The sequence below is a fragment of the Nyctereutes procyonoides genome, unplaced genomic scaffold, assembly GCF_905146905.1.
Source record: "Nyctereutes procyonoides isolate TBG_1078 unplaced genomic scaffold, NYPRO_anot_genome, whole genome shotgun sequence".
In the NCBI taxonomy this organism is placed as follows: Eukaryota; Metazoa; Chordata; class Mammalia; order Carnivora; family Canidae; genus Nyctereutes; species Nyctereutes procyonoides.
In genome coordinates this window covers 63,062,794-63,074,819 of record NW_026575049.1, presented here as the reverse complement: position 1 = coordinate 63,074,819, position 12,026 = coordinate 63,062,794, and the positions used below count along the sequence as shown (strand labels likewise).

Genomic DNA, 12,026 nt, shown 5'->3' with positions numbered 1-12,026 from the left:
GACCGTTTAGTTCTAGGTTCCAGAAAAGCCCAACTTTCTCAATAGTTCAGATCAAACCAGACCCCCCAGATTTAGTGAGAATGAATCCAAATGTCTGAATCAGTTCCAGGAGCATCACAGGTTTTACCAGGATGAGTAAACTTTTTGTAGGTTAGGCAGGCTTTCTAAGCCTCAGCTCAAGACACATGGCTTTTGGTCAGCCTTGTATTTGCATGAATAAAATGTTTTGTTCCCCCTTTTGTAATTCTTCCATGATTTATGGAATCCTACTCCAGGAACCGACCACCATAGTAAGGGTTCCTGAAGTTGACTCCACCTAGTCCTACTGAATTCAAGTCTCTAGGGATATGGTCCTGGAAGTCTTTTAAAAATGCTTTTATAATGGGGAACCGGGCTGGCTTAGTCAGTGAAGCAGGTGACTCTTGATCTCAAGGTGCTTTTATGAGCACTCTGCATGCTAAAGTTTTAGAACCTCTGCAAGTAGTGCAACTGTAAGAATGAATGAAAGAGAAAGACAAAAGAAATCTCAGCAAGTGAGACAAACAGATTTGAATTTGAGGATTTAATAAAATGGGGGAATAAGATTAAAAAAAAATCGCAGGTCACTGGGGATGGATCATGAACACCTTTGCTTCAACAACTCCATCTTCAGCTAGGCTGGCTGCATCAGTGTGCTGATACTTTCTTCTACCTCTGAGAGCTTCTTTAGGAGTTGACTGACCTTGACTTCATCAAATTCCAAACACAGAAATTCTGATTCCTGGAAAACATAAAAGGGTGTTTTTGTAAGAGACCTTCAAGATAGCCAAGGTTCTGGACCTGGCCTGACCCAGTTCTGAAGATCCAGGGCCCCTTACCTAGCAAGCCTGACTCAGGTCTCAATACCTAAATGATATATTAGCCAACAAAGCAAATCCACATATTTAGTTCCCTAAATAAAACTACTTCAATGAGGTGTTTCATAAATGGTAAAGAGGTACACAAATGTTGGGTGTTCTCATGATGAGGCACGTGAGAAGCTGTTTTTGTCACCACATTTGATCCCATAACAATTTTTAAAAAGATTTTATGTATTTATTCATGAGAGACACACAGAGAGGCAGAAGAGACACAGGCAGAGGAAGAAGCAGGCTCCGTGAAGGGAGCCCGATGTGGGACTCAATCCTGGGACTCCAGCATCATGACTTGAGCCCAAGGCAGATGCTCCACTACTGAACCATCCAGGTGTCCCCCTATAACAATTTTTAAGCTAAGTACGTAAGTATTGCTGTTATATAGATGATGACGCGGAGGTACAGACAGGTTAACCTATATCACAAAATCAGAAAAAGGCAGAGTCAGACTGTTAACTCCCAGTTCTGGCTGTCCCTACTTTCTCCATAGCACTCCACATAGTATAGCAATGGAAGGAGGACTGGGTCTGTGTTAGCTGGTAATTGAGCTCCCTTGGATTTAGCAGTTATATTAGAAATTGTGACCGGTTGTACCAAGTTGCTTGGGAAACATCAACCAGATCACTGAAAGATAACCAACCAGATCTTGAAATAGCCTTAAACATTTCTGAGGCCCTTCCACTTGCTATAAGGCAACTCTCCTAGATTTCCATCAAATACATTCTCTTCAAATACTGTTAGGATCAGTCAGTCAACCCTAGACCAGGGAGAAATAAAAGAAAAAGGCCTTTGAAGTGTAGTGACAGAAATTTCATGTACAATGAATGGATCCGTGGTCCACACTGTGTCAAGGGACGAGGGCAAATTACATGTATCCAAGAGTGATTATTTTCAAGATTCTTAACAACAATCATGTATTTTAAAGCAGTAAGAATTCTCAGAGATCATATAATTCAACTACCTTGTTTTTTAGATATGACACTGAGGCCCCAGGCACAGTAGATGACATGCCTATTGTCCCTCTGTTGATGGCAGAACCACCACCAGATCAGTGCCCTTTTTTCTACTTTTTCCTCTCTAAATGCAAGATATTTCCCATCCCTATTCCCAAAGTGGCAGGTAAGAGGAAGACCAACAAGCCAGCAAGTTACTCTGTCATTAGCTAGAAGAACTTTCAGGAGATTCTGGCAAAGTCTCTTTGCTGTTGCTAAGCTGCTGCGCTGAGTGTTTACTGCTGGCACTGAACGTACCCCTGGAGAAACAAGTGCAGAGGGAAAGGAAGGGCCTCTCAGATGAAAACCTTCCAAAGGGAGGAGAGGCTTTCCCTGACTACAGGGAACCTTTTCCTCAAATATGCATTTGGATAGGAAAGGGGTATACTATGTGAATGTAGAAACTTGCCAAGTTTTTTTTTTTTTTTTTAAAGGAAGAAAGAAACTGCCAGGTTTTCACTTAGTTGAAAGCAAAAACCAATTTAAAGAAAAGAAAGATGCTCCTTTTGTTGAGGATCAGCAGGAGGGATCACTTCCTTTTAGAAAGAAGAGCAAATTTATGGCAAATTAGATAATTCAGTTAGCTAAATTAAGGTCTCAGATTTGAAAGCCTTTTATTCTTCATTCCATTTTACTGAGATCTTTAGCCTAACTTTAAAACATTTTTTGAATATTTGGCCTTTGAAACAATGGTCTAGAGAAAGCAGTAATTACCAGTCTAACACATATATTTGGGAAACTGGCAGAATATGATATAACCCATGTTCTACCATGAAAGTCAGTAATAGTAATAAATCACCTGGTTTTCCATTTTATTTGGGAAAGACTATCAAGGACTTTAATCACAGAGATAGGAATACCTGAGCAGAGTTTATTAATAAAAGCTGGGATCTTTTCTGACTAGGGGGCCATTACTTTGTTATAGATTTTAGTATTCAAATTATCTTTGCTTGGGATCCCTGGGGGCTCAGCGGTTTAGCGCCTGCCTTTGGCCCAGGGCGTGATCCTGGAGTCCTGGGATCAAGTCCCACATCGGGCTCCTGGCATGGAGCCTGCTTCTCCCTCTGCCTATGTCTCTGCCTCCCTCTCTCTCTCTCTCTCTCTCTGTGTCTATCATGAATAAACAAATCTCTTAAAAAATTATCTTTGCTCAGACCTCTAAGTATCAGTGAAGCTGTTTATTTATTTATTTTTAAATATTTATTTATTTGAGACAGAGAGAAAGAGAGTGCAGGGGAGGAGGGGCGGAGGGAGAGAGTCTTAAGCAGACTCTGTTTGAGGAGTGTGGGGCTGGATGTGGGGCTCAGTCTCGACCCTGAGTTCATGACCTGAGCTGAAAACTAAGAGTTGAATGCTTATTAACCAACTGTGCCACTCAGGTTACCACTGAAGCTATTTATTTTTAAGGGAAATCAACTACTAGAGAGACTAGCAGGCTAGAAAAACAAGAGTCCAAAGATACATTTTTTTTAAAGATTTTATTTATTTATTCGTGAGACACAGGCAGAGGGAGAAGCAGGCTCCATGCAGGGAGCCCGACGTGGGACTCAATCCTAGGACTCCAGGATCATGCCCTGGGCCGAAGGCAGACACTTAACCGCTGAGCCACCCAGGCATCCCCAAAGTTAAATTTTCTATCTATTCCCAAGCTTTACCCCTCCCCCCTGGAAACAATGCACATTAACATGGTTCGAAAGATAGGGGCACGTGGGTGGCTCAGTTGGTTAAGCATCTGCCTTTCAGCTCAAGTCATGATCCCAGGACCTTTAAGTAGGCTCCACACTCAATGTGGGGCTCAAACTCACAACCTGGAGATTAAGAGTCACATGCTCTACTGACTATGCCTGGCTATTTTATGTTGAAGTCATTCTAAAAGGTTCCACTTAAGTATTTAATAAGTCATCAAGCCCCACATCAGTCTCCCTCAGCAGGGAGTCTGCTTTTCCCTCTCCTTCCTTCCCCCTCTTCCTGCTGTCTCTCTCACTCACTTTCTCAAATAAAATCTCTCAAAAAAAAAAAAATCAATAAAATCTTGTGAAAAAAAAGTGTTAGAAAGACACATGTAACCATTTATGACCCTTGAAGAAACAGTTTATTTGAAACTATTTTATTTGAAACTATCTAGGAGAAGCTAGGTTTAGCTTTACCTAGATATGCTATCAAAATATTTTTATCAGGTATTCAAGAGCCTTTAAACTGGGACTTTACACATGAGGCTTTGTTCAAATTTGGCTGGGGTACACTACAGAAAATACATCTAATGCACTTGATGCTTATCAAGCCAGAGGCAAAGTATAAGAACAATTTGAAACATCTGATTTTTTAAAAGAGAGAGAGAGAGAGAGAGAGAGAGAGGCAGAGGCACCGGGCAGAGGCAGAAGCAGGCTCCATGCAGGGAGCCCAATGTGGGACTCTATCTCAGGTCTCTGGGAACACACCCTGAGCCGAAGGCAGATGCTCAACCACTGAGCCACCCAGGCGCCCAAAGGTTTTATTTTTAAGTAATTTATACATCCCACAGGGGGCTTGAACTCATGACCCCCAGATCCAGAGTCTCAAGCTCTTCCAACTGAGCCAGCCAGGCACATTTGATTTTTTTTTTTCCCCAAAGTCATCCACTCGGGTCTGGGCCTAACTGGTCATAATAACAAGAAATAGTAAGATTAAATTCCTGGATTTAAGTATCTGAGTCAAGAGTTAGAACTTGCTGCTTTTTAGTAGAGTGTAGATAAAGCATGTGGTAGAATCAGACATTGGCTAGCAGATGAATAAGCAAGCACATCATGGGATCCCTGGGTGGCTCAGCGGTTTGGCACCTGCCTTTGGCCCAGGGCGCGATCCTGGAGTCCCGGGATCGAGTTCCGCATCGGGCTCCCTGCATGGAGCCTGCTTATCCCTCTGCCTGTGTCTCTGCCTCCGCCTCTGTCTCTCTCTGTGTCTATCATAAATAAATAAATCTTAAAAAAAAAAAAAAAAGAGCAAGCACATCATTATTAAGAATATGTAGTCTGTGATCACTTGGGAGTATAGCAGTGTATTAAACTCAGGGGTTATTTATTTATTTATTTATCTTTTTAAAAAAGATTTTATTCATTTATTCATGAGCGACACAGAGAGAGAGGCAGAGACACAGGCAGGGGCAGAAGCAGGCCCCATGCAGGGAGCCCAATATGGGACTTGATCCTGGGACCCCAGGATCACTCCCTGAGCTAAAGGCAGATGCTCAACCGCTGAGCCACCCAGGCATCCCTAAACTCAGGATTTAAAAAACTATCCCAAATAACAGAACAAAGCAAAGGCAAAATACTCCAATACTCTCTCCAACTGCAAAAGCTAGTCCTAAGAGATCTAAGAGGCCTCCAACTCCAAACCAACAGAAAAACCCAAGCTACCTGTAATGACTTCAGAGAAAGATATCTCACAGGTTCCTAAGAAACTCTTTTCCTAGGTAACCACTCTAATATTGTTCAGGAAACTCTTACTTGCCAACCTAGAACTTTAGTGCTTTAGCTTAAACTCATTTCCTTGCAAGGTCAGAGAATATAACTAATTATTAGTTTATATAGTAATTGAAGGCTGCCTTTAAGCAAGTGTTTGGTTTTCTCTATCCATATACTAAAACTTCTTTGTTGATAATGTCTATTTAGATGATTTTGCTATCTAGGCCCATAAGCATACCAAGAAATTCTTTGGCAAAACAATACTACACTGACAAAATGCTAAAATAAAAAATAAAAAGAACAATGACTTATTAAGTACTTACGTGGAACCATTTAGAATAAATTCAGCATAAAACAAAATAGCAGGGTGCCTGGTTGGAACAGTCAGTAGACCATGTGACTCTTAATCTTGGGGTTGTGAGTTTTAAGCCCACATGGACTGTGGAGCCCACTTAAAATAAATAAATAAATAAATATTAAGAAAAAACTTTAAAAATAATAAAATTAAAAAAAAAAGAAGTCTATAATCTATTTTCTATTTTACTATTATTTCCCATGCAAAACTGCCACAAAGCTTTATTCCCCAAAGAACTGGTCGTATTTAGCATTATAACATGACTTTCACAAGTTCTACATGTTGCAGTTTCTTTAAAAAAGTGCTAAAGTTAGGGGATAGAGGGTGAGAGTGGGAAAAGGTGACCAAGGATCTGCTAACCAAACTGATTCAGGAAACCATATACAGCTGGCCAGATATTATATGGCTTACTCCCTCAATTTTTCTTTTGGTTACATTTATTAACACAAGGGGAATCTTAGCTAAGCATAAACTTCAGCCACGAAGACTATCCATTTAGGCTGTCCTTTCATAAACAGAAATTAACTTGATCTGCAGCTCTGTCACTCCGAGTCTTCCATGTTTAATAACACGCAGCAAGGTCAAAACTGGTAATGGCTTCTTGAAGAGCAATTATATAATAAGATACCCATACTTTGAGTGTTTTCTTCAGAATTATATTGATACTTCTTCCAATTCTTTTAGGACACCTTGACAGACCTTTTTTTGTAGCAAAGGATCTTCCATATTCCTTCTTAAGGAACCATTTGTCCAAAATTAAAATTTTATAGTTCCTGGGGATCCCTGGGTGGCACAGCGGTTTGGTGCCTGCCTTTGGCCCAGGGCGCGATCCTGGAGACCCGGGATCGAATCCCACATCGGGCTCCCGGTGCATGGAGCCTGCTTCTCCCTCTGCCTGTGTTTCTGCCTCTCTCTCTCCCTCTGTGACTATCATAAATAAATAAAAATTAAAAAAAAATAAAAAATAAAATAAAAAAATAAAATTTTATAGTTCCCTGAAAACTATGACTATTCTTCACTTGTCCTTTCTTATTCATTCTCCACCCTTCTCTGCTTTGTTTCATGTCCTATGGTGCTGTTCTCTAAGACCGTGTCACTCCTTTATTTTTATGGAATAATAATATGCTGGGTTCTAGCAAGAGGAAAAAGGTCAGGGTATTTACTCTCCAAACCCCAATTCCCTCTCCTCTGGTATTTCCAATATTTTCTATGTGTGGGTATTGTTTCTTCATTTCTACTTTATATTCTGGCTTCAACCACTGTTTTCAGTATAAATATAAAGATGAGTCTCTACAGACTGCCAAAGTATGTATCATCAAACACAATCTCCAAAGATTAGCAGAGTAAGGATTTTCATCATGCCTAAACTGACAGGAAGACTGCCCTCCAAGTGGTTATTATCTAAAACCAATACCTAATTTTTTTCTATCGTTGTACTGAATCTTGTAGAGCAGCACTTTGATATTAAAGAACAACAACAGGAACAAGAGCCAGCAACAACAATCATGGAAGCTCAGATTTCACTAAGAATTTGCATCAAGGATCTGGATTTCAGAAATGTGGGCTCATCTCTACAATCTGCTCTTATACCCTATATCTGAAATAATAGCTTATGTTGCAGTTTAAAACAATACTTCAGAAAAGAAAACTTGTGATTTATAATCTCTTTTAAAAACTTAACAATCTTTTATTTAAAAAAAAATTTTTATTGTTTATCTTAGCAATAGAGACAGGGGAGGGAGGGCACAAATGTGGTGGGAGGAGCAGAGGGAGAGGGCCAAAGCAGACTCTGTGCTGAGCACAGAGGCCAACACAAGGCTTGATCCCAGGACCCTGAGATCACGGCCTGAGGTGAAATCAGGAGTCAGACAATTAACTGACTTGAGCCACTCAGGCGCCCCTATGATCTTTTTTTTTAAAAACAACAACTGTTAGGAATACATATTACAAACAATGGTCCTACTTAGGCCATTTTTATCCTGAGGAAATCCTCATTTCAAATACAATAGCTGACAGTTCTACAGCTACTGTGTAAAGGGTGTGCTAATGCAATTTTCAAAAAGGAAAAAAAAATCACAAAGCAAATCATCCTACTGAAGAAGAAAAAAGATGAAAATTAGACTCTCTGGGAGGCTAAGACTGCAATTTAATGACAGAGTAACTAAATTAAATGATTGATCCCAAAACTCAATAGGTGTTTGTAATATGCTAAGAGCTATGTGGAACTAAGACAGGGTCTTCAAGAACTAAAAGAATTCACTTTAATAAACAAAGTATAGAAGTGCCTCAGCACATCCCAGGTGCTTTCAGAGCCAGAGCAGCTTCTAGAGGAAGTGCTTCTCCATATTCCCACAATCTCCTAGAGGAAGACAGAGTATTACCAGAATATTATAAAAGCTTAACTGGGCAGCCCGGGTGGCTCAGCAGTTAAGCGCCACCTTCGGCCCAGGGTGTGATCCCGGAGACCTGGGATAAGTCCCACGTTGGGCTCCCTGCATGGAGCCTGCTTCTCCCTTTGCCTGTGTCTCTGCCTCTCTCTCACACATTCTCTCTGTGTCTCTCATGAATAAATAAATAAAATCTTAAAAAAAAAAAAAAGCATTAACCACCACTGGACAAGAATTACTGAGTTTTCTGGAATTGTCATTCAGGCATTTCAAAGGACTTTTGTGAGGACAACCTGACAATTCTCACTGACTCTTATATTAAGAAAACATGAACTTTTCATTAGCTAACTAGCAACTAACTAGCTAACTAACTTTTCATTAGTATATATGAAGTTGCAGATTTACTACAGACTGAAGTTACTAGTAAACAAATCTAGGGCACCTAACTTCAACTTTCTATACACAGGCTTTATGTAGAGTGGCAATATTTAAAAATATAATAATTTCAGGGGTGCCTGCGTGGCACAGTTGGCTATGTGTCTGACTCCACAGAGAGTCTGCTTCAGACTTTCTCTCTTTGCCCCAACTGCTGTGCTCCTTCTCTCTAAAATAAATAAATAAATCTTTAAAAATATATATAATAATTTCAGATCTTAATCATTCAGAGACCTATTATCTGGGTCTCTGCTGTTTCACTTCTTCCTCCTTGTTTTGGTCCATCTTTTAACAATTTCCACAAAATGGAAAAATGAAGTGAAATTTAAACTGGTTAATAAGCTGTCTAAAACAAAGCAGCTCCATAAAAACTTTTATAGACAAGGAGATTAGAGCTATTGGGAGGAACTTTAATTGTACCTTCATATGACAGCTTTTGAATATCATAGCCATATAGTAAGATTTAAGCCAGAAAGCTGTTTTATCCCAATTTATGTATTTATTCTTAAGTTGACATACGGTTGACATACAATATTATATAAATTTCAGATGTATAACATTGTAATTTGACATTTATATACATTATGAAATGCTCACCATCAAACACCATACAATGTTATTATAACATTATTGACTATATTCCCTATACTGTACTTTACATCCCATGACTTACTTATAGTTAGAAGTCTGTATTTCTTAATCCCTCTCACTTATTTTGTTTAACCCCACCACCCAGCAAACATCAATTTGTTCTCTATAGTTATGAGTTCATTTTTGCGTTGTTTTGTTTTTCAGATTCTATATATAATTGAAATCATACAGTATTTGTCTTTCTCTGACTTAATTCACTTAGCATAATACTCTCTAGGTTGATCAATGTTATCACAAATGGCAAGATTTCATTCTTTTTTTATGGCTGAGTAATACTCCACTGTGTATATATCAGGTGTGTGTGTGTGTGTGTGTGTGTGTGTGTGTGTTTACCTGATGTATACACATCTTTATCCATTCATCTAGGTTGCTTTCAAATCTTGGCTCATTGCAAATAATGCTGCAATGAATGTAGGAGTGCAAAGATCTTTCTGAATTAGTGTTTTTGTTTTCTTTGGGTAAATACCCAGAAGTGAAATTACTGGGTCATATGGTATTTCTATTTTTAATTTTTTTCAGGAGGCTACATACTGTTTTCCATTGTGGTTGTACGAATTTGCATTTCTACCAATAGCATACATGGTTCTTTTTGCTCCATATTCTTGCCAACACTTGTTGTTTCTTGTCTTTTAAATTTATTTATTTATCTACTTATCTATTTATTTAATTTTAAAGTAGGTTCCATGCCCAATGTAGGCCTAAACTCATGACTCTGAGATTAAGAGTCCTAAACTCTACTGACTGAGCCAGCTGGGTGCTCCCCACCCCTTGTCTTTTTTATTTTAGTCATTTGGAAAGGTGTGAAGTGGTAGCTCATTGTGGTTTTGATTTGCATTTTCCTGATGATTAGTCATGCTGAGTATCTTTTCATATGTCTATTGGCCAACTGTATGTCTTCTTTGAAAAAATGTCTATCTGTGTGTGTGTGTCTGAAAAATCTTATTTTCAAATATTTCCCTTCCTTTAGTAATGAGGACTACTGTTCTCAGCTTAGATAATGTCTTTAAGATTTTACTTATCTATTTGAGAGAGAGAGAAAGAGAACACAAGCAGGGAGAGTGAAGGCAGAGGGAGAGAAGCATCCTCCCTGCTGAGCAAGGAGCCTGATGTCAGACTGGATCCCAGGTTGCTAGGTACCAGAAAAACCTATGGAATTTTATAAAGCAGGCATTAGTAAGATAATCTTCAATGAGCCAAAGGTTGATTAAGCCACACACAGAAATAAAATAAATAAATAAATATATATATATATATATATATATATATATATATATATATATATATATATATAACCTTCTACTGTTGAGCTTTCATTTTTCTGCAGGCTCAAGGGCCTGTGAACCAACAAGGCAACAAGATTCCATTCAAAGTTATTTGAATTTCTAAAAAGACAAAGTGTCAGGAACAGGACCTTGCAATTGTTTTGGTTTACGATTTCCTAGCTGGAAAAAAATCTAGAGCCATGATTTAGAAGAAAACTAGACATGCGTGTCCTGCCAATATGTGGTCAAAAGGAACGTGTATTTTGGCCCAGGCAACTCTGACTTGTTTCTGAAAGGGAGAAAATAGTCTGACCTTGCAAGAATGAGTGGTTTTTTCGTTGGCTGAATTATGCACTGCTAAACCAGGACTATCACTATTCTTTTTCCTCCAGAGATTTCAAAGCAGCCTCACATATTCTGCTCCCCATTACAGGTCAGTAGAAATAATGAAAGGCAGAAATACCATCGATCTCCATTTTACCACTAAAAAAAACAAGAAACCTGGAGGCTAGCCCCAGTTATGTGAAGGCCAGAATTCCCAGCTCTGATTCAATCCACTGCTCTCTAATACCCACATCTGACTCTGAATTCAGACACTTTCAAGCCAGAATACTGTACATTTAGCAGAGTAGAATGGAAACTAATTCGAGATATCTAGAGATTCTATACTGATTTATATAAGCACCAGGACTTGCAAAGACTATTTTAAAAATACACAACGAAAGAAAATAAAACGAAGCTGAGTTATATAAACACTAAAAGCTCAATATAATGAGATCGTGGGCTTATTTCTAAAAAATACTGTGCTCCAGTTCATGTTATAACATTTTTATTTTTGGCAGGATTTAATGTTAGCTGTTAAGATTTTCTGTATTTTGAAAAACATTGGGTGAAAAAATATTTGGGTAAAAAACTATTTTTAGGTGCTCTGGTTTGATTTGCAAGAAATCATACTGGGTTTTGGCTAAGTAGAACTAGTTCCCAGGTGACAAGGACAAAGAACCAGAGGAACAACTGCTAAACAATTGAAAATCGAAATCATACTGAAGGAGGAAGAAATTTCACTTAAATCTTAAGAGAAAACAAATTGACAAAACTCTTTAACACATGAGAAAGAAAGCCTTGCTAATATTAGTTTGAAGTTCAAACTGGGCTCCCCCCCACTTCATCATTCCTGATGAGATACATTCCAGAGCAAACTCATCTGCAAACAACTTTGGCAAATAAACTAAAATATATTTACGTGAAAGGAATAGAGAAGATTAAAAGCAAAACAAAACAAAACTCAACCAGAGTTGCTTGTTTAGGTAATACCATTAGGCAGGCAGAAACTAAGGGGCTCTTGATAATCTACAGATTAAGATGGGGGAAACATCTTCATACATCCATTAAAAAGACCAGAGTACAGCAATGAATGACAAACTCCTTGGCAGGAGAAGACAGAAGTGAAACTAATCAAACCCATTCTAGGACTGCAGATTTTCTCTAACTAGAGGGATCATCAATTTGCTCTGGCAACAGCACCATCTATCTATCTATCTATCTATCTATCTATCTATCTATCTATCTATCTATCTATGCCCCAGCTGTCTCAATGTGGTTTCTTTTAAG

General features: G+C 38.6%; 1 protein-coding gene across 5 annotated transcripts in view; it reads right to left on the bottom strand.

Annotated features, from left to right (window-relative positions):
- Positions 1–547: 547 nt before the first annotated feature.
- The window catches only part of COMMD1 (copper metabolism domain containing 1), a 186,544-nt gene continuing 175,065 nt past the window's right edge, over positions 548–12,026 (bottom strand). For all 5 annotated transcript variants that reach the window (XR_008664948.1, XM_055329117.1, XM_055329114.1 and 2 more), the window contains one exon: positions 548–760. Coding sequence is in view for 4 of the 5 variants with exons in the window: in XM_055329117.1 (XP_055185092.1) it covers positions 653–760 (108 nt within the window). In the remaining variant the exon portion in view is untranslated. The remainder of the gene's footprint in view (positions 761–12,026) is intronic.